General features: G+C 45.8%; 1 protein-coding gene across 1 annotated transcript in view; it reads left to right on the top strand.

Annotated features, from left to right (window-relative positions):
* The window catches only part of CACNA2D4 (calcium voltage-gated channel auxiliary subunit alpha2delta 4), a 134,344-nt gene that overhangs the window by 18,374 nt on the left and 94,819 nt on the right, over nucleotides 1–21,151 (top strand). Inside the window, exons 7-15 of the mRNA XM_009279061.1 lie at nucleotides 825–885; nucleotides 1,495–1,645; nucleotides 3,272–3,346; nucleotides 4,581–4,670; nucleotides 12,866–12,979; nucleotides 14,064–14,142; nucleotides 16,209–16,342; nucleotides 19,420–19,497; nucleotides 20,798–20,878. Coding sequence (XP_009277336.1) covers nucleotides 825–885; nucleotides 1,495–1,645; nucleotides 3,272–3,346; nucleotides 4,581–4,670; nucleotides 12,866–12,979; nucleotides 14,064–14,142; nucleotides 16,209–16,342; nucleotides 19,420–19,497; nucleotides 20,798–20,878 — 863 coding nt within the window. The remainder of the gene's footprint in view (nucleotides 1–824; nucleotides 886–1,494; nucleotides 1,646–3,271; nucleotides 3,347–4,580; nucleotides 4,671–12,865; nucleotides 12,980–14,063; nucleotides 14,143–16,208; nucleotides 16,343–19,419; nucleotides 19,498–20,797; nucleotides 20,879–21,151) is intronic.

The raw sequence follows: 21,151 nt of genomic DNA, 5'->3' as shown, positions 1-21,151 counted from the left end.
CAGCCCCCCAGGCATGTTGCCTTTGCAACCCCAGAGGAGTCTGCTTGCAGGGGTGTGCCTCGGGCAGGCTGCCCTCCAAAAAGCTCACAAAACACCATGGCAGGACCTGTGAATCTCACAGGCGGGGTGCAGAGGCTGCAGGAGGGCTCCCTGCCTCCTGCTCCCCTGTGTGTTTTTTTAATGGTGGCCACAGCTTCTCTCCATCTCCGAGGCCACACATGGCAGATGCAGCTGGTCGGCCTGACTTGTTATCCACTCGCCAGCTGCGAGCGGCACATAAGGTCACGGCGCAAGAGGGGGGCCCCATGCTTGGAGGAACCCATGAGATCCTCCGCAGCTGTAGCTTGGCCTGGTGGCCCCTTCGTCAGATGGCTGCGTGCCCTTGTTCTGTGACCTGTCACGTGTTATAGCAGAGATGACTGTGAACAGAGCCTTTACCAGCGAATCTGGGACATGTCCCTGTCACTGCTGCTGCTTTTTTATGCTCTCAACCACCCTTGGGGAGAAAAAGATGTTGTTGAGAACGATATCAAAGTGGCAGAAAGTTCAAAGTAAGTGCAATTGCTCCCCAAATTCAATGGGAGACTATGCGTAGGTACATTTTTTTAATAGAAATTTAACAGTTTACTGAGAACTGCCGAAGACCACACAGCTCTGCTTGTATTTCTGCAGAATGGCCACTGCTATTGCTGGCCAGACTTGTGTGCCCCCGCAGGGTAGCCAGGTCTCAGCAGTGAACAGCACAAGTGCAGGTGCCTTGGGAGTGGGGAACAGATGTCTGCCTGTCTGTGTCTGTTGATTGCTCCTTTTGCTGCTCCCTTCAGGAATAAAGTGGTTACCAGATGAGAACGGAGTCATCTCCTTTGACTGCAGGAATCGTGGCTGGTAAGAGTTTTGGAGAGACTTGGCCAAAGCACCTTTCAGTCTTCCTCTCTCCCTCTTTTCCAAGGTGACACCTTAGTGAGTTGCTGATCAGCAGTTACTGCCCCGTGCTGCTCCTGCGAGAGACGAGGAGTACGTAAATGAAGGCAATAGCAGGTTAGGAAGCCCTACCACCTGCCAGTGCCAGCTTTCCATATGGCACCTAACACGTGCCACACGGAAATCGCCACCAGTGTATCCTTCCTCTGTCCCATCTTCCTTATAACTCTGCGACTGGAGGGACAGGGCTGTTCAGTCTCCAGAAATGCGGGGCATTTACTCAGTCTATTCAGCATGGCTAAAGGAGGCTTTAGCAATTGTCACTCTCAGCTGAATCTGGACATACGTCTGCAGCAGGCCCAGCACTTGCCAATGCAGGAAGTGAGATGCTGGGGCTGGTGGGAGAGGCAGGTTGGTAGGAAGGGACCCATCGGATGCCCAGCCTGACCCTGCTGGATAGCTGTGCTCGTAGTGCGTGTTATGCTGCGGCTAGCATCATGTGACAGCAGCACGCCCAGTGTTCCTCCTCCCCGTACGCTCACCTTGCTTCCTTTTATTCTTCTTTTTATAAAGGTACATCCAAGCGGCCACCTCTCCCAAGGACATTGTCATCATTGTGGACGTCAGTGGGAGCATGAAGGGCCTGCGGATGACCATTGCCAAACACACCATCATCACCATTTTAGATACTCTGGGAGAAAATGACTTTGTCAACATCATTGCAGTAAGTATGTCCCATTTCCAGTGCTGAGCTGTCTTCCTTGTGCCTCATACCAACTCTTCAGTCCCCTTGGCAAACCACAGGTGTTACAGTGGTGTAACTACAACACTTAGTACCTATGTTGAATGGGGGACTAAAACCAATTACCCTTGGGAAGTCAGCTTCGTGTGGTCAGTAGGGTGGCTGCTAAGTCATCTCACCCCCCTCTATGGAGGATGTCAGCTGCATCTTTTTGCTTACTTAGGGATGTGACTGCAACAGATAACAAAGTGCTGTAGAGAGACGCCTCAGCTAACAGGGACCTGAACTAATAAATTCACTTAGCATAGCATAATGCTGTGTTTGGGTCCAGTAGCAGTATAATCCTCAGGATAATGTTTCCAGGCTAGAAACTTGCTACCATATGCCTTTTTGTGCACCAGCATCCTGCAAGGCTGCAATCTAGTTCAGAGTCAATCTGCACAGGTCTGCATGGAGTTTGGTCAGGTTGCCTTGGTGTTACTCTCTCCCTTTTTAAAGCCCCGGCCAGGATGAGGATGGGCCGGTTACCCACAGAGAACCAGCACCACTGACTACAGAAAGCAAAACTTTTCCATGATCCACACCAAGACTGGGGGGTTTGGTGCCAGGTTAAAGGCAAATGGCTGCTCACCTCCTAATTTTCAAAGCTAATTCAAGCACCGTCCGCAGGCTCCTTTCTATAAAAGTTTGCCAGGGCATGGTCACTGAGATATAAAGTCTACTTTTTGTTGATAGCTTCTTATTGTGTAAGATGGTTAGAAACTCCAGTGGTGACAGCTCTGTCTTTATATGGCTGGATAGATGGAATAGTGAACAGTGTTGGCAGAAAAATGGAGGGAAGTCATTAAGGAGTTTGAAATATCATCTGTTCTTCAAAAACAATCCCAGAAAGAGCATATAATATATATTCCTCTACTGTACTGTCCTGGTTTCGGCATGTACTCACACCATGAACCTACTGGCTCAGACACATTATAGCCTGACCTACGGTCCTAGTGATCAGCTGAGCATCAGTGGCCTCTTAGCATGACTCATAAGAGCATGGCTCTTCTGAACCTTGCAGGAAAAGGTTTACACTGGCATGTTTTACCTCACAGATGTATCAGGCTAGAAGCATACACCCCACTAATTATCACAATTTGGTGGATGTGTGGTAACGTGATATGTTATTGTTCAGCCGTGCGCCAGAGGCATCAGACATTAGGCTACAAAACCACTTGCAAGGTTCAGCTGGTGACTGGGGACTCACAGAGTCTCCAGAAGTCAAAAATATGTGCAAATAGTGCTAGAAGCAAGGCCAGGGGCACAAGCTGAGAGAGTGTGGAGAAAATCTCTACAGTGTGAGTGGAAAAAAAAAAAAGTAACTTTGTATGTATAGGTATGCCCAGATAGAACTCAACAAAACACCATAATTAATGCATTATTTAAACAAATACGAGATTTATCAAAAAGATAATTTGCCATGATCTCTACAAACAATTCTTAAGGGAAATATGTATAAACCAGCATAATGCTCCATACTGTTTTCTGAACATTCACCTAGGACGTGAACCCATTTTGTGAATTTTCTCCCATTACAACCCCTTTCTTTTCATTTTCTCTTTGCAGTACAATGATTACGTTCATTTTATTGAACCCTGTTTTAAGGGTATCCTGGTCCAAGCAGACAGGGATAACAGAGAGGTGAGTACCCAGGCTCCTATCGATGTTATTCAGGTAGCTGTCTTAATGTAAGAAGTACATGGGGTTAAGATGCTGTGACGTGAAACTCCAGGGACAAGAAACAACCATCTCCCAGAAGCGTGTGGGTTTGCATTTCAGAAACAAGCACCAGTTCAGTGGTGTGTGCTGGCTCCATGGTTCACCTTTGCTTACATGAAGCCGCTGTAACATGGGGTCAGCTGGCTAGCTAAACAGCAGCAAACAGCTTCCCTGTGTCGCAACAGACTCAGCACCACCACTGCCAGAGCACGAGTGGACCTGGCCCAGACCGCTGTGGAAAAACAGCGTGCAGAGGGCAAAGGTTCTCCATCTTTGAAACCCCACATCCTCAGCCCTCGGAAAGGAGAAAAATCAGCCCTTTCCTGGTGAATGCGTTCTCAGCCTGGCCTGACCCTTCGTCAGGGTGGACTGCCAGCAAGCTTTCTCTGATGAGGGGTTTTCCTGCTCTGATCCAGGAGGGCTCAGCAGCCCTGAGGTGGTCAGCCTGTGTCCGGCTGCTCCACCGCCCTCTGGACTGACTTGTATTTTTAGCTCTTCTTACTGTTTTTTTTTTCCTTCTTTTTTCTCTCTATATTAGTACCACAGAGGTAGCATATCTCTCCATGTCTTCAACAACCATATTTCTTCCCAGATTTCTTTCCCAGCTTAGCACTGGGTCACAGAGTATGACTCCAGAGGGTGATGTCTCCTCCAGTGTTTCCCAAAGGATCCCCAAGCCTTTTGGGCACTACCTTGCAGGGGTATCGGCACTCTCTGAGGGTTTCATTTACAACCAGATCAATGCCTCTTAAGTAGTAGACAAGCATTCAATTTTTTTTCTTTTTCCCAATCCTGTTGCTCTTGCATGCACAGGAATGTCTTTTTCCTGAAGGGTTGGATAAGGGAAAGTTTGATTTCTAATAGTTTTGTCCCTTGCGTGATGTTTCATGGACTGCCAATGGTTCACAGCCCACAGGCTGAGAAATGCAGTCCTGCCGTGGCTGCATGGGCAAAGGTGCAACATGATGGCACTGCCAATGGAGTGGCCACTTGACTTTCCCACCCCCATCCGTCACAGTGCTGCACTGCCCTGCCAGCAGTGGTGAAGGATCAGGAGCCCAATGGCACAGACTTTTCCAGGTTACCCTTTCCTCCCCCAGTCGAAGGGAGCACCCTGCCTGCAACTCATTGCTGCCTTTTTTCCCTCTCTTGCCAGCACTTCAAGCAGCTGGTGGATGAACTGCAGGCAAAAGGAGTGGGGACTGTGAGCAAGGCTTTGACAGAGTCCTTCAAAATCCTGAGGGAGGTAAGAGAGTCGGTGCCGATGCTTGCATCGGGCACAAGTGTCCCTGCCCATCCCTACTTTCCCCTCTACATCTAATGACTTAGCACATCCCTCACGGTGCTGCAGGGGGGAGGTGGTATGAGCTGATCTCACAGGCCCCAAATTTGCAACAAGCAGTGTGGAGGGGTGACCCGGCTTTGGGGAGGTGTCGGTTTGTGCGTGATGCCCCAGGGCTGCCGATCCCTGCCCAGGAGGGATCAGGAGCCAGCAGGGCTGTGGCCTCATGAGTGTTTCCTTAACAAGCCCCACAACTGGGCATCATCCAGGCACCTTGGTTATAGATGGTGGCAATAAAATATAACTGATCAGCTGAGGGCAACAATTCTGGTCATACGTAATGTTATTAGTGAGCCTTGGTAAGGAGATGATAATGATGAAGACGTGAAAGATTATTCTCAGACTTCAGATTTATTTCAATGTCACTTTGCTGAGTATCAGTGCTTGGGGAAGAAATCACAGGTACAGGAGAATTAATCAGTCTGATCACATCCTGTGATAAGAATCATAAATGATTCATCGCCTTATGTGAACAATTGGGACTTCAGTAGCCTGGAGGTAAACATACAACTTAACTCTGTTTCTTAAGGAATGTTAACAAAAAAAAGGACCAAGAACCAGGTGAACATCCCCACCTCCTCATGGCACTGTCCATAGTGGGGTTGGCCTAAAGATGCCAATGCCTTTGGTGCTGACAAAAATATGTACACGGTACGATGCTAGTGGCCATAATGATGGCATTGATATTAAAGGTAGTGTGCTAGAGGTATTGACACCCTGGGAAGGGTTCTCCACTTACTGATTTTACAAACTGAAAGTTTAAGTTTGTTGGCTATGGTAATACTGTTCCTAACTTATGCCAGGGCAAGCATGATCAGAGTTGAACTTGGGGATGGTGGTAGCTGAGCTGACTTGTCAGTAGTAGTAGAAGCATAATGGTTTTAATGGCAACCTGAGAAGAGTGTGGTGTAGCCCTGGCATTGCAGTAATAGGCTGGCAGCACTCCTAGTAGTAATGGTTCAACATCTTTGGAGGAAGGTAGTTACTGAGATGACCAGGGAAGCAGTAATGATATAAACCTAGAACAATTGCATGGACCAGATGCCTGCTAGATTTGTCTACTTGTATCCTATGACAAAATTAACTTTATCTTTAAAACCGAAGATCCAGAGCCTATATAGGCCTGCGCTGTATAAATCAGAATAGTTAAACAATTTTTCCACCAGAGGAAAAATTATTTCTTAATATCTAATGTAGCACTGGTTATGTACAGTGACAACAGATGAAAGAAGCCCAATGCAGCACAACTGCAGACTACCTCAACCAGCACAGCTTTGAAGGTCTCAGTGGAGAATAATGGAACATAACCCTAAGGAAAGCCTGCTTGCCCCAGCTGAAATAGCAGCTGGTCATGCCAGGCACAGCCACCAAAACTGGTCTGGTTCCACTAATGTGGAGACCTCACGCCTCTGTTCTGGCAGCATGGCTCACCCACTAGACTAGGCAATCCTCAAGCCTCCAGGAGGCAGGAGCTTTATAAAACCCTGCATGCTTTGAGTCAGGCATGCCCGTGGGAAATAGAAGGTACATGGTGGAACAGCTGCGACAGAAAAAACTGTCCTCCACTGACATAGCTGGACCAAAAATACCTCCAGAGAGTGAGTGATGTCCATGCAGCCCAGTGGACTAGTGTAACTCCACTGCAGTAACAGAGAAGAAACTCTTCGGCAGGTAGAGAAAATATTTTTCCTCTCTATTTGGCATAAAAAACGCAGTCAACAGTTTAAGTAGTCATCACTTATACCGATCCTTGTTGATTCTCCCTTGGCTAATGAGCTGAAAACAGCTCTGAGATTGCTTTCAGACAGTACAGCACCCAGTGGTGATAAAACCTTCTGATGTTATTCACTCTCAAGGTGAGGTGCTGCTTCCCTCATGCCTTTCGTTACCACCTCAGATCTGGGAAGAGGGCAACTGTCTCAGGCATTTGAGCATCTTTCCTTTGAGCGTCTGCAGATGAGGGAAGGTGCCTGTTGTCTCAGTGACTGCTGGTGTCACGCTTCTCTGCATCTTGGAAACTGGTGTCCATGAAACAGGAGTTCAGAAACAGTAACTTTGTTGTCAAAGAAAGGTGTGAAACAGGGCTATATATCTCTTCCACCCAGCTGTCCTTTCCCAGTAACACTGGTCACAGCTTTCTCGCAGCATTATTCACTGTAGCATGGACCATGGCTGCCTCCTCTTGAGCAAAATGGGACCTCAGTCCAAGGTCACTGAAGCCATCAGCTGGGAGCCTTGTTCGCAGCCAGCTGTGGGATGGCTGCACGTGCAGCAGGAGGCCTGCAAGACCTCCTGCAAGTCTCTTTGAAGCTTCATCCCAGGATTTCTGTCTGTCTGGTGATGTTCAGAAGAGACAGAGATTGTGTCTCAGTGCACACGCGGCAGCGCCAGAGGCTGCACATACATAGGCATGCAAGTGTAGAAACACGCCTGTTGTCCCGCAGCAGCCTTCCCCAAACTGTAGCTTCCCTGGTAAGGGCTCATCTAGAGAGTGCCTTGATATCACCAGCTGGAGGACCCCAGGCTCTGCAAGTACCACAGCTTAAGGCAAAAGGGTACCACCTGCCAAGTGCTCCTATGCTTTAAGGACTCTCTGAAATCTTCTCTTAGAGCTTCATAGATCTGTATCAGTAATAGGGGAGGAAAAGGAATAATTCCATCAGTGTGCTGTAAAACAAATCTGTGCCACTGCAGTCATGCAGGCGGAAGAAGGGGGAACTTTGATGGAATCGGCCACCCCCTTCCCGTCAGACAAAATTCACATTCTCAGCTTGTAATCGTAGCTGTTCCTCACAGACTGTCCTGTTATTGTTCACAGAAGCATACGCAAGAGAATGAAAATTAAAATTGCTACATCACACTGAAACAGGCTTTGCTGATTACAATAGACAACCAGTAATAGTATCTGTAATGAAAGTGACTGCAAAATTTCCCTGGTAATTTTCCTCAGTCCAATTGCTCGTAGAATTAATAGCCCAGTAGACACCTACTCAATGAGGTATGAGTAGCAGAAAGGGGTTGAAGAAGAGCACTATCTCTCGCCCCATCTTTGTTTTCCTCCATTATGTTCTGGGGTCAACAGGGCATATTTTAATCCATGACGCAATTTGCAGAACAGCTTCAGGAGAACAGTTAGCCAGAGCCTCCCCTGCCCCTCTCTGCCATGCTCAATAAAGCACTTAAACTCTCTATTTCAATTTAGCCACACACCAAGTGGTTTCAATAAAATATGCGTCCCAGGGAAACCATGGTCTTAAGCATACATTTATAAAGTGCTTTAAAATTCTCAGGCGTCAAGTGCTATCTTTTTAGCTCCTTCCTTGTTTATCAAGTTTTAGTCTATCTCACTGCTATCTTCTCTCTGTTTCAACAAGCTTGGCACGTCTTGTCCTCTCTCCCTTTTCCTGTAGGATTTATACCCCTTTGTTCTGGTGGCTGCTCTGCTCACGGCTGCTTCCAGGCTGCCTGCCTTCCCTGAAACACCATCCTCCCAACAGCATGTAAGTGCTGCAGCTGAGAGCTATCAAGTGCTAAGCAGAGCAGAATAATTACCTTCCTTGTTTTACACACCATAGTCCTCTTCACACAACGTAAGACAACAGCTACGTTTCTTCAGACACTGTCACATTGTTAATTCCTATCCAGCTGATCTGCCTCTGCGGTTATTCCTCTCCAGCCAGTATTCAGCCTCCTGTTTGGTATTTGAGCCTCTGACTATCCTTTCCGGTGTACATAAATTGTAAAGATATTTATATATTTTTATAGATATGCCAAATATATGTGTGTACATATATACATATGCAAACACACACCCCTAATCCTGAGACACATATATATTCATGTATTTGTTATATATGAATCTTTTAGGATTAGATAGTGCAAAATCTGTGACACTTACGGGTCCTACTTTCTCAGGATCCGCTCAGAGCAAGTAGGTATTTTGAAAGGTGATGTTTTTCTGACCCTGTGGGGGGAAAAGAAACCCCAAGTTCTGCTCTCTGAGGCCACCTTGGAACGATGTCTTCTCTTAACACCAAGCTGGTTTAATGGTGCCTTGACTTGCTGCTGAACTCAGAATTACATAAATTTTGAGGTTAATTATAACTAGGTCACTCCAAAATGGATATAGGTGAAAAAGATGGTGAAACTGGATTTCAGTGAGATGTAAAATTCTGTGTAATTTGAGCAAACTGGTGTCATAAAAAGAATGAACCCATCTGCTGATGTGAGTAATCAAAGGAGTTTGTTGTCTTTTATGCCCCACCAGCGTGGGGAAGCATTTCATTTGCACACTCACAAGAGGACTGTGTTAGTAATTTTTCTAGCAACGTGCTAGATGTTTAAGGACAATTTACCCATCTAGTTTCCTCCCTTCTTGTAACACATGTTTTCTGTTGATTCCCTCTTCATCCTTTGGGATCTCATACAGTCCCGGTCAGGTCTCAGCTCATGAGGCAAGTAGTTCAGCAACACCTTCTGCAATTCTTTCCCTTCCTGCTGAGCACAGATTATTCAAATGCTTTCAATTAACTTTTTCTTTAACCCTACGACTTTGTGACCCTGCCTGTAATTCATTCATTCTTGTCTTTGTTTCTTTTCACTTCAGCGTGTACCCAGCCATTACGATATTGTCCTCTTGATGATGAAGTACGGAGGCTATAAAGCATCTCTGCCTGACCATTTTCCTCTGGTTTTTATGATCTGGCAACGTACTTTTTTTACTCCCTTTCTTGCTTCTTCTTTGAACGTTTATAAATCCTTTCTTGATTCCACTCGCATTTTTACGGACCTGGATTCTGCAGCATATTTTTCAGGATATGCAAAGCTCAGGATTTCCTGTTTACCAGTTTATGCCATTTTGCTTATTGCCATCTCTCGTTTCTTCTTCACTGGCTTTCTGTTTCCTTCTCTACTGCTAATTTTCTACCCATGAGACACTTTCCACTAAATTTGAATTTTCAGTAAGTCTGGAGGTCATTCTGGAGGCAGGTCTGCATAAGAATGGAGCAGGAGGAGACAGAGGGGCTGCTTAGTCATTTGGCCAGATGTGTATATAATCAGCATGCGTGCCTGCGCATCGCTCAGCTATGCTGATGTTCCTATTGCTTGACTAGTAACTCTGTGCCAGGCTATAACTCCAAAGTAAATGGCAACGAGCAAACAAGGGAGTACAAGAGACTTTGACCCTGAATTAATTAGATCATGCCTGTTACTCCTGGCAATGTGACCAAAGTTATACAGGAGAATACATAGCTCTGTGCCTCATTCACCGACTGCAGCTCTAGCCCGCATCTCTTCAGACATCTGTTCTGTGGACATCTTGTTCCTCATCTCCCCTTCTTTCACGCTCCTGAGACTTCAGTCAGAGCAGGGAATTATGCTCAGAGCTTGATGTGAATGCTGTCAGATCATTTGCTACAGCTGCAGCCAGCCACAAAAGGACCTAAAAATCAGGGATTACCTCTTGTTCATTTGTTTTCTAAATCTGTCTTTTTAATCTCTATTTCTATGACACTGATGATCTCATTTTCCCTGTTGAAAATATCATCTACTGTAATTAGGAGATTGCTGGTTCTCATACAGCATCTAATTTCTCAGTATCTCAGTATTATGAGGTCTGAAGTAGTTTGATGAAATGGTGGGTGACCTTAATTAAGTGTTAATTTAATAATCATCTAAACAAAACACGTTGTAGATTGCAACAGTCTGGAATAAGCTGCTTTCGTAACTACAAGGTTCACATATCTGTGAGCTGAACTTCATTCTGACAGCATCTCCCACACCATCGTAACCCTATGCCTCCCTAATGGACGCTCACACCAGCTGTTCTGTCTGCTAATCTGCATGCAGTTGATCTCTGTCCTAGGCATAGCTCACTTGAGACTCCTTGTCTTTTTTTCCTACCTGATGGTCTGGAGCAGAATCCCACACGGCCGTCAATGGCTTTTCCCCTTTCGTTTGCACCTAAGAGCATCCTGTGCTTGTTCCTGTTGTGCACCCTCAGCCTTTGCCCTGAGTCTCCTTGCTGAGCAGGGGGCACGTGTGCTCTGACCCCTCCTGGAGCTCCAATTACCCGGTAGCTGGCACTGATGGTTTTTTCCCCATGGTACAAGGTGTAGAAGCTTTTTGGACCACTGGAAATGTCAGACCTTGGGGCCTCTGTAAAGAAAGACGTGGGAGATCCCCACTGCTGGGTTGGCATGACCACAGCAGCAGAGGCACAGTCTGTCTCCCGTCTGAACGTGCTGCTCTGGTGATAGGAAAGAGGAGGAGCACACCCAACCACCTTATCCTGATTCAGTAATTCACGTGGATGTTTTGCCTGAGAACAGCTAGTTAGAAATGACCCTATTACACCACCGTTCCCTCTCATGATCATCTGTACTGGTTCTGGTCAGTGATACAAGTAATGGGATTATCATGAAACAAGGGAGAGAGGGGTTCAAACGTGTGGTCATTCAGAAGCTGTTGAATCCATGCTTACTGCATGGATTAACATGGAGTAACAGGTACTTCAGTGATATTAAGAGTAATGTTGAAGGAGGCGGGACTGATAACATAAATGGTGGTGGAGGGAGACATTATGGTGATATTAGCACTGAACCTGGTAATTTCATAACAAAAGACAATCATGGCGGTAACTGTAGGAGTGGTGAAATGACCGGGGAAATCTGGACTTGGAGTTGGCTTCCAGGTGGGGGTGGTCATGATGTTAATCTGCAGTAGAACCACAGTACCATCTGTGTTGGTAAAGACATTTGCCTTCTGTCCTAACATAGAATTACCAAGCCGGAAGGGACATGTGAATTGAACCCTAAAACATCTAAAAAGTCCCAGTTCACACCCTGTGCTCTTGTTCTCCCATCCAGCGCTTGCTTTTATTTTATGCAGTTAGTCTTGCCACTTGGATACCTTTTTCCTCATTTATAAGGTATAACTACCCTCTCCAGTTTAAAATTGCTGCTTGTGTTTGATATAACCTTAGTCACCCTTCAATTAGTCTCCCATACGGTCTCCATCTCATGCCATTGCCTCTCATTAATCTCTTGTGCAGAGTTGTCCTATCTTCCTCTTTCCATACTTTTTTACTCTGCATCAGTTTCTGTATCGTCTTTTGTTGATTAGACTTTTCCTTGCTCAGAGCATAGAAGTGGTGAGATGCTGTGTGAGGAGAAGTGCGTACCGGCACTGAGCTAGGAGCCACAGCAAAGTAGCTGCTCGTTTTTGTGCCTTGATGTCCTCTGCTACCTCCTCTGGTGACTGCTAATTCCAAACCTGTGTTGGTGCTGCATAAGGCACTTGGTTCTCTAGAGCCGGTGTACCTGAGGGCATGAGAGGCAAATGGCTCTGGCTGCAGGAGCACTAGACAAGCAGCTTGCGAAGGCTGGTCCTCCTGGCTGAACAGGCAGGGTCCGGCTTGCCTGTAAGAGCGTGCCTGTTCAACACCTCTCCACGTGTCCTTGGGAGCGCATCAACGTTTGTACCAGAGTCCCAGCACACTTCCACTCTACCTTAAATACCACTTATGCACAGATAACAGACCATCTGTCATTACAGTGTATGGCCTTTCTACCCGGCACATTCATAGCCTGTTTCAGCTCTGATGGCCGTAGCCTTCTCTTTTCATGTGCTCCTGCCTTTCTCTGCTCTTTTTTGGCAGATTGATGGATTTACCCTGAAATAATGAGTCTGATTTCCCCCTTCTCTCACATTTTCTGCCATAAAAAGTGACAGTTATTGCTGTCAAATCAGAATTGCAGTGTTTATGGTCAGTCTACAGTCGTTTTGCATAAATGAATGCGACTGTGCAAGATGTGAGGCAGCAGGGAATCACACCCTTCCTCCACAGCACTTATTTTCTCCTTACTATTTTACTTCTGTAAAGCCTCCTGTGTCCATATGTGCTAGGAAGGGCTGTATAAATAAAAAAATTATATGCATTATACAAACACAGTCCTTATTTAAGCAGAGCTCTTTCTGAGCACAGTGCAGGATTTGCAAGAAGTCATCAGGATCTGGCCCATCATGAATAAATACACTGCAATTACACAGAAACGGCCTGTGCTGAGATAACTAATGCTTTCCTTCTCTGTTTGCAGTTCAGAAACGCCGGTCAAGGAGGCTTGTGTAACCAAGCTATCATGCTGATCACAGACGGAGCAGTGGAGGATTATGAAACTGTGTTTGAAAAATACAACTGGCCAGATCGGAAGGTTTGTCTGGGAAGTGATAAATAGAAAGGGCGCAGAAAGGTGCTATCCTGCTATGGTGGGAATAGAAGAGTGTGAGCCAGGATGATGGGCAGAGCTGAGCATTCACATCCTCCAATGCCCACCTGCACCCAGCTGTAAACACAAAACAAAGCAGCCAGGCAGGAGCCTGTTGTGGTGATTTTAGAGGTGGTAGGATCACAGATGGTTATCTGTAGGTCAGTGAAGAATTTTTTTCCGTACACTTCATTTTCTAAAGGTGTGGGTAATCAAAACATTCTCCTGGTAAAATGATAAAGACTGAGCTGAATATTTTAAGATAAAAAAAAAAAAACTTTTGCAAAGAATTTTAATCCTATCCAGGACTGTTTATAATTGGTCCTGTTTGGGAAAGGTTTGGCTATTACCAGTTCTTATGGTGGGCAGGGGAATGGCCCAGAGAACCTCTCTAGGTGCCTTCCAGCCCTATTTACTTTGAGGTCTGTGATTACAGGCTTGTACTAGCAAAGCAGACTGTGAAAGTGGAATAGACCACAGCTCATCCTAAACCCTCCTGATTTATTTGTTTACCTCATCCCAGCTAGCAGCAATGCACAAAGGGAGAGAAGCAGGCTACTGAGAGACCAGAGCATGGGGCTGTTAAAGCAGTTTATTTCAGGATTGGCTCTTTTGTTCTTGGTCAAACACAAGAGAAATGGTGAAGCTTTCTCTAAATGATTCATGCAGCCAGCTGTTCCCCTGGGTAAAGGATTCCTGTGAGCTATAAACCTCTCTGCATGTGGTTGCTGAGTGCCTGGCAGAGCTGCTATCATAAAATCAAACAGAATTTGCACTTCTGCCTTGTTATTCAGATGATCCCGAGTGCTACTTGGCTTTCTGGGCTTATTGTAATTGGAAATGAAGTTCCAGCCCACAAAATGCGATAAAATGGAGCAAGAGGCTCCTGTCTCTGTGTGAAGGCAGAGCTATTGCTATGCACCACAAACAGGCATTCACACCAGTGTATAGCAGGATGCCAAACCTCGGCCATTTGGATTTGGTAGCACGTTACAGCCTAATTCTTCTGTCTTTGTGTTCTTCTTCCCAGGTCCGGGTTTTCACTTACCTCATTGGACGGGAGGTCACTTTTGCCCCCAGTGTGAAATGGATCGCCTGCAACAACAAAGGTGCTGTATGGGAATGGTTCCCCATCCCAAATCACACACATCACACGTGGGCTGCAGCCACGGGGCCCTGGCCCCCTCTAAGGCTTCCCCACTACAGCTGGGGCCCATGAGCCCTCGGTTGGAAGACGACCTAAGGAAAAAGCTGGTCCACGTGAAGTGTGCGTGTGTCCAACTAACACAAGTCCTCTGTGCTGAGCCACCACACTTTCCTGTCGTGGTGCCAACGGACACTATGACCGAGATTCATGCTGGCTGTAGTCCACTTAAGTCCCTGTGCTTGATGTGTCCCTGTTGCTGGTTTTTGACAATGTCTAAACCTCTGTCAGAAAGCCTGACATCTTTTGGCTGAGATGTCAACTGAACATCTCTTCTTTAAAGATTTTACAGCATTTTTCAAAAGATCTGTGGGTTAACCCCTATATCCTGGCCAAATTCTTTGTGTGCCAGTGGTTTCACTGAGGTACCAGAATAGCTTGTTAATCCCACTCCAAAACCAATATTCTCTCTAGCTGGCATGAAATGGCATGAATGGGAAAATCCATTCAGGGTAGGTGAGTCACCTCTATGCATTTGGGGCAATTAAAAAGTCCAGTTAGCCCTGTAAGAGTCTGCAAGGATAAAGGAAGAGAGGGGGAAAAAAAGTCTTTCCTGTTTAGGCATGACTTGGCCTCAGTGTGTCTGGAGACAGTCAGTAATGCTTGCTACATCAGTATCCTTCTTAAACAGGGAAAGGAAGAGAAGGCTGAAGTTGGGGGCTGAGTAGCTAGGTATATTGACTTTTTTCCTGTCTGAGCAGTGGCTCCAGCAGACCATGAAATGCATGGGTGCATTTGCTACTGAAAATAATTGACAGACAAGAGCTGCTGGCCTGCAGAATGCGAGCTGTAAGCTGGGGATGTTCAGGGCTCATACGTTCATCTATTAGCACTATGAATCACACGTAACATTTTTAGTTATTGTTAGATGAAACAAAAACCTGGATTTCAGATTGCATATTCGGCCATAAGATCAGTGACAGGGAATTCATGGTGCTGTCGGTTCACCATAAAATGTGAAAATGCATCCTTCTGAATAACCAGAGAACAAAAATATGCTCTTTGCACTTGAATTCTCACTTACCAGGCTTGAGCTCTGCAGAAGGCTCACTGATTTTGGTTCTTCTGTTTCAACACATTGTATAGCTCTTGTAGTCCTTGTTTTCAAGCACACTAAATCTGTTTCCACATCACAAAGCTTACCAGATCATAAGCCCCTTCACATGGTAGTGTTTTCCTGGTGATAACAAAAGTTTTCAATCTCTCTGACATATTCCATCCTATACCAAGTACAACCAATCAGTTCCATGTGGTGAGAAGCAGGACAAGAGTCCTTCTGACATTACACTCTGTTAGCATTTATAACCAGTTAAGCCGTTAGTTTTGAGGACCTTTTGATATCTTGAAAACATTCTTCCCCTGTACTCCTTGTTGTAGTGTTACACTGTTATGGGTCCATCTGCAGGGACAAAGCTCTGGAAATAGGTAAATTGCACTTTTATGTTCTGCTTCCAATGGGTAGATGGAAGTAGTCACCATCCTTGAATGTAAAGCTAGGCAGACTGAAGAGTAGAGTGCTAGCAAAAATCTGGAAGAGAAGTTGGGAGTTTGGGCTTAATATAAAATTGGGCAGGATAAGCGGGTAGCCTGGTGGAAGACTTTGTTTGCATATGCTTGGCCTTCAGGACCAAAGGCAGCCTGATTAGTGGATGGTTTTGCCTAAGACCCAAAGCAACATTTTACATCTGTTTGGCATGATTCTGGTTACATCAAGACTCTGGTCTTGAGCATTGGCCTAGTATTTTGAGAAGAACAGAGCCAGTGCTTTGAAACTCTAGATTTCCACAGAAACGTGTGTCCACAGAAGCTTGTGGATACAAGGCATGTCAAGGCACTTTTTGTAAAGAGCAAATAAACTGTCTGGGTAGATACAGTCTTCGACATCTCGTTTTCTAGCTTTGCACGGACACTCATTTGAAAATACAGAAGACGCGTTAGCAGAGTGACTCACACCTCTATTTCTCCATGAAGGCTATTACACTCAGATCTCCACGCTGGCGGACGTCCAGGAGAACGTGATGGAGTACCTGCATGTGCTCAGCCGTCCCATGGTCATCAACCACGACCATGACATTATTTGGACTGAAGCCTACATGGACAGTGCGGTAAGGACCTACAGCACAAGTCTTGAGTCAGCAAACAGTAGGGCCTATGGGCCAAACTGGCAAAGGTGTTAGACACCCAGATGGTACGTTAGGCATAAAACTTGTCCCAGTTTCCCGTCTAAATATCTTATGTGTATCAGAATCTAAATAAAGTCCTGAAATTTATGTAAAACCAGGAGTTGATTGATTTATAGAAATTACTGGTCTCTGGCTCTGCTGAGACAGACAATATTTCTTTTCTGCTCACTCCTGGAGCTGAGATGTGTATGCAGACTCAGGTCTGAATCTGCAGTGACCCAGGAGCCCAGGACTAATCACACAGGCACAGCATGACTTAAGTAGTGCTTCTGTGAAAGCAGGTTACATTCTAAAGGATTATTCACAGGAAAGAATATTTACAGCTCAGGATATGGGGTCACACAGATTTATTTCCTTCAGTGCAGTAGCTAACTGTATACTGCTTGCCACTCAAAGATACAGATCTCAGTTTGAGAAGCAGGCTCACTCTTTCGTTCCTTGAGCTAGCAAGACCTAATGTCACGGCAGTGGCCCTGTGCTCAGCCTTGTGGCTAAAGGACACATCGCAAAGGACCAGACAGTCAGCACTCCCAACGCCCCTTGCTTTGTCTCAGGTCTGCCTTATGGGAAGACTTAAAACATTTGGACCACGAGCAGGTGCTACTACGGTGTTGTGTTGCCAAGGCAGCTTTGAAATTCAAAGGAGTGAAGGGAAGGACAAAGAAGTAGACCACCACTGAAGGAGCCTTTCCCTGCACTTCCCCAAATAGAAGATGTTCCTCAATCTCCATCTCCATCCCTTTTTACTTTGCAGAAAGTTACAGTTCTTCTTTTGGGGCTCTCTGTGCTTTCAGGGAGATAAGTTTTTTTTCCTACACTGGACTTTTAACCCCAGAGAAGTGTCTGCATAACTGTGACAGCTAGAGCTGACCAGAAGTCAGATTTCCCTCTTCCAGAAACAAATCCAAGCTCTCAGGACTGTTTATACTATCTGAGGGGAAAAATCTTCTAGAAACATTGAGAATGTTTCCGTACGCAATCCCACTGTGGGACTGAAGTTATTGGCTCCGGTCTGGCCAGCAGTACCTTTAGGGTGTCTGCCACAGCCCTGGGGAGAACCCACAGTTTTGGGGTTTAAGATCCACAGTGAGAAACCTGAACTCTCTGAGTTGGAGTAAAACTAGGGGTACTGAGCTTAGCTTTGTAGCAGGAAACATGGGAGTCCAGGTCACACATGCCGGTGCTTGATGCTGTGCTCAGAGTCAAGACCACAAAAACCCCAAGAAATACCTTCAAGGCAGCCAGGTTTGCACCATCATGGTGCATAGATGTTATACTCAGGAGACTTCTGTGGGAAGAGACCGTCCCCCACCTCTGTGCTGTGGCTGACCATTGAGGCTGCAGCTCTGGCACGCTAGCTCTGTGATGGCAACGTGGGGATGTCTTCTGCTGCAGGAGCTGTGCCAAGTGAGAGCTGGGGACATGGCACTTGAGTGTGCTAAGCAAAACCTCCAGAAATGCTGCTAACTACCCAGCGAGTTTATTCTATTAGCAGGCATGCTACCCCTGGCACTGGTGTACGGTGTCACACTTCCCAAGGTAGCCACAGGGATTTGTTTGCTGCACTTTTTTTGCTGCATCTCTTTTCTTGCCTCTTGGCTTGGCTTGCCATTCTCTTCCTCTGCCCCAACCTCTCCCATCTTTGATTCATTCCTCCATTCATGTATTCATTCATCTGTTCATCCATGTCTCTCGCTAGCTGCCACAGTCTGAGGAGGTAAATGCACCCCTGTGTTTTGTGAGCGTGCTGTTTTCCTTGTGCTAGTTGGTGTGTCAGTGCCAGCGCTCACAGCCACAGCTGGCCTGTACATCTGGAGGGGGGTGGGGGCTGCAGCACCGAAGGAGCCCTCTTACACTGGCAAGAAGAGGAGAGGAAATGCTGGATGTACTGGAGAGCTGTGCCGTGCTGTTGATTCAGAGTAGGTAGGGGTGTCTGTGTTGTGCTGTAGCTTAGTTCACTGGATCTCTTTTTCTATATGTCCAGTAAGTGCCAGAGAAGCTTACTTGCTGTGTGTTGGTGTGAGTGTTGCTGTGAATGGGAAGTTTCCACACAGAATCATCCAGACCAGTAACTCAAGATATCAGACTCAAATCTCCATCAAGCAACTGCACAGATTATTGACCGGCTCCTTTACGGCTCCTAGCATGTGCAGTAATGGAGACAGGAGGTGACTTCTTGCCTTGCTACTTACTTGACCAAATGAGACGTGGAAGGGGGATGCTGCTGGCACCGAGGGACTAAGTCCTTTTGATAGCTAGGCGTGTCTGGGAGACTCCTTTGCATGTGCCTTGCCTGTTTTACCTCCTTTCATGTGTGTTTTTAGAGCATCTGACTTCTGCAGTACTGGGAGCATCTGTTACCCCATTACACGTGCATATCCCATATCCCCTGTAGACATAGCTCACCCTGTTGTATCTGTTTGGATCATGATTTTGTCTCTGTTTTTCCTAAGCTCAGATGCTTAAGTAACAAGAGTATATAAGCAGGCTCTGTGTGTATTTGTGCCTTTTAAATATTTGCCTGTGGTGTTTCTCGTTCTTGGTATTCATGTGTTTGCAACATAGATGATACCTTGTTTGTGATTTTGCTCATATTTGTGTTGCTTTTCTCTATTCTGTGCTCCTTGTGTTGGTGGTTTTTACACTTGTTGCATAAGTGCTCATGTCTACACTCCCAATGCATGGTGGGTATAAATTGTGCCACCACTTCTACAGGTTCCTGTCTCTTCATTAAAACAGCTCTTTAATTTCTCCTGCTTCAACATATTTCACTGGCTTTCATCCCATCCTCATCACCGCACACGAGCAAGCATCCATCCCACGATCCTCTTGGATACAGAGTATTGAAAAGTGCTGCCATCTGTTTTCAGAGGGGTGTGGGAGGCAAGGAGGTGGCTAATTGTAATCAACATCTGGGGTCCTTGGGAATTCCAGTGCCTTTCGTTCGGGTTATCTGCGGTATTGCATTTGCTAACACACAGCTTGTTGTTCTGTGGCAGCTCTTTGCATCTCAGGCTCAAAGTCTGTTGCTCATGACAACAGTGGCTATGCCAGTCTTCAGCAAGAAGAACGAGACGGTGAGTGCAATGCGGGCTTCGCTCTCTTTCCAGCCAGCAGAGGTGAAAGGATGCGAGCAGACCTTTGCAGGGTTTTAAAGCCAATGGGTCTCTGAAAGAAGACCTGGCCATTAGGGACTGCGGTAGACCTCTGGCAGGATGTGCGGCTGATAATTTATCTGACAAAATGACAGTCTGTCATTTCCTCTGAATGCTATTTCTTCAAAATACCCCTTAAATATGACACTTCTCCCTGTTCTATCCCTTCCATTTTCAAACCTAGCCTAATTCACAGACCCATAAAGTTTCAGGCTGGAAGAGATCATTACCTTGTCTAGTCTGTGCATTTTATTGCAGACCTTTACATTTCATATAGACAGTCCTTCATGAGCCCAATAACCTGTGTTTGGCAAAAGTGTCATCGAAGAAAGGCATCCAGCCCTGAGCTCTCCCTTGTGGTTTCTCACTCTCTGTTAAAAACTGGTGTCTAAATTCCACTTTCAATTTGTCTGGCCTCACCTTCCTGTCATAATGGCTTTCTCTGCTAGATTAAAAAGCCTGTACCCTTTGGTATCTTCTCTTGGGAAACATCTTCTACACTGCAATAAAGTCAAACATGTCTATCTTTTGACAAGATAAAAAGGTTGAACAATCTAGGTGTCTTTGATAAGGGTATTTCCTTTGGGTTTTGAAACCCTTTAGACACTCTTTTCCGTACCGCTTCTAGTTTCTCAGCATCCTTTTAAAATGGTGGACGGTACCTTACCATTACTGTACAAGGGATAAACTCTTCATCCAGGTCCATTGTCTGCCTTCTCCACCTGAGACTGGCCTTAACCTGTATTAGCACAGCGCCGCAGTGGGAGCCTGTGTGCCATTTTTCCATCATGCTCCTCAGATGCTTATTAAACAACCAGTTCCCCATTTCATGGGGATTTCCTGCATTCCTTTTTCCTAGGTTAACAATTTTGTATTTGACATTTGGTTTAGTTGGCCCAAGTTATCAACCGATCCATGCTGTTCTGTATGATTGCCTTGCCCTGACTGTTATTTACACATACTGAATGCAGGGGTTTGCCCTCAAAACTTGTTGTCATGATTTTGTTACTTCTGAATCAGTCAGAAATGCTGACTAGTATTGAGTAGAAATGCTCCTCTCCATAAACACTGGAGCAACTCCTTGAGACTTTTTGAGGTATGTTGGTTTTGAATTAATATATTCATACAAGCCTAGAGACAACATGTGAGAGACTAGTAGGAAGGCAATAATGTGTATTCAGGTAGAGAGCTACCAAAGTTTTGCTTCTGCTTTGTTTTTAAGCGATCTCATGGCATTCTCCTGGGTGTGGTGGGCTCTGATGTACCACTGAGGGAGTTGTTAAAACTTGCTCCACGGTATAAGGTAAGACTGAGATAATGCAATTTGTTATTTTGCACAGCAAAGTCACTAGTCATTCTTCCATGGGCATGACTGAAAAATCATTCCTCTGCCTGTAGGAAGAACTATGAGCATAAAGCAAGAGATGTTGGATGTGGTGATGTGTGGTTTCTATATAGCACATGGGAAATCATTCACTACTAGAAGATCTTAGGCTGCTTCTAAGCACAAGGACTGGATGATCCAGTAGACTGGCAACAGGTCATGCAACCTTTGCATTTTGATGGTCACCAACAC

This window comes from Aptenodytes forsteri, unplaced genomic scaffold (genome assembly GCF_000699145.1).
Source record: "Aptenodytes forsteri isolate BGI_AS27 unplaced genomic scaffold, ASM69914v1 Scaffold241, whole genome shotgun sequence".
NCBI lineage: Eukaryota > Metazoa > Chordata > Aves > Sphenisciformes > Spheniscidae > Aptenodytes > Aptenodytes forsteri.
Note: the sequence above shows the minus strand (reverse complement) of the source record. Positions and strands in the feature narration are given on the sequence as shown.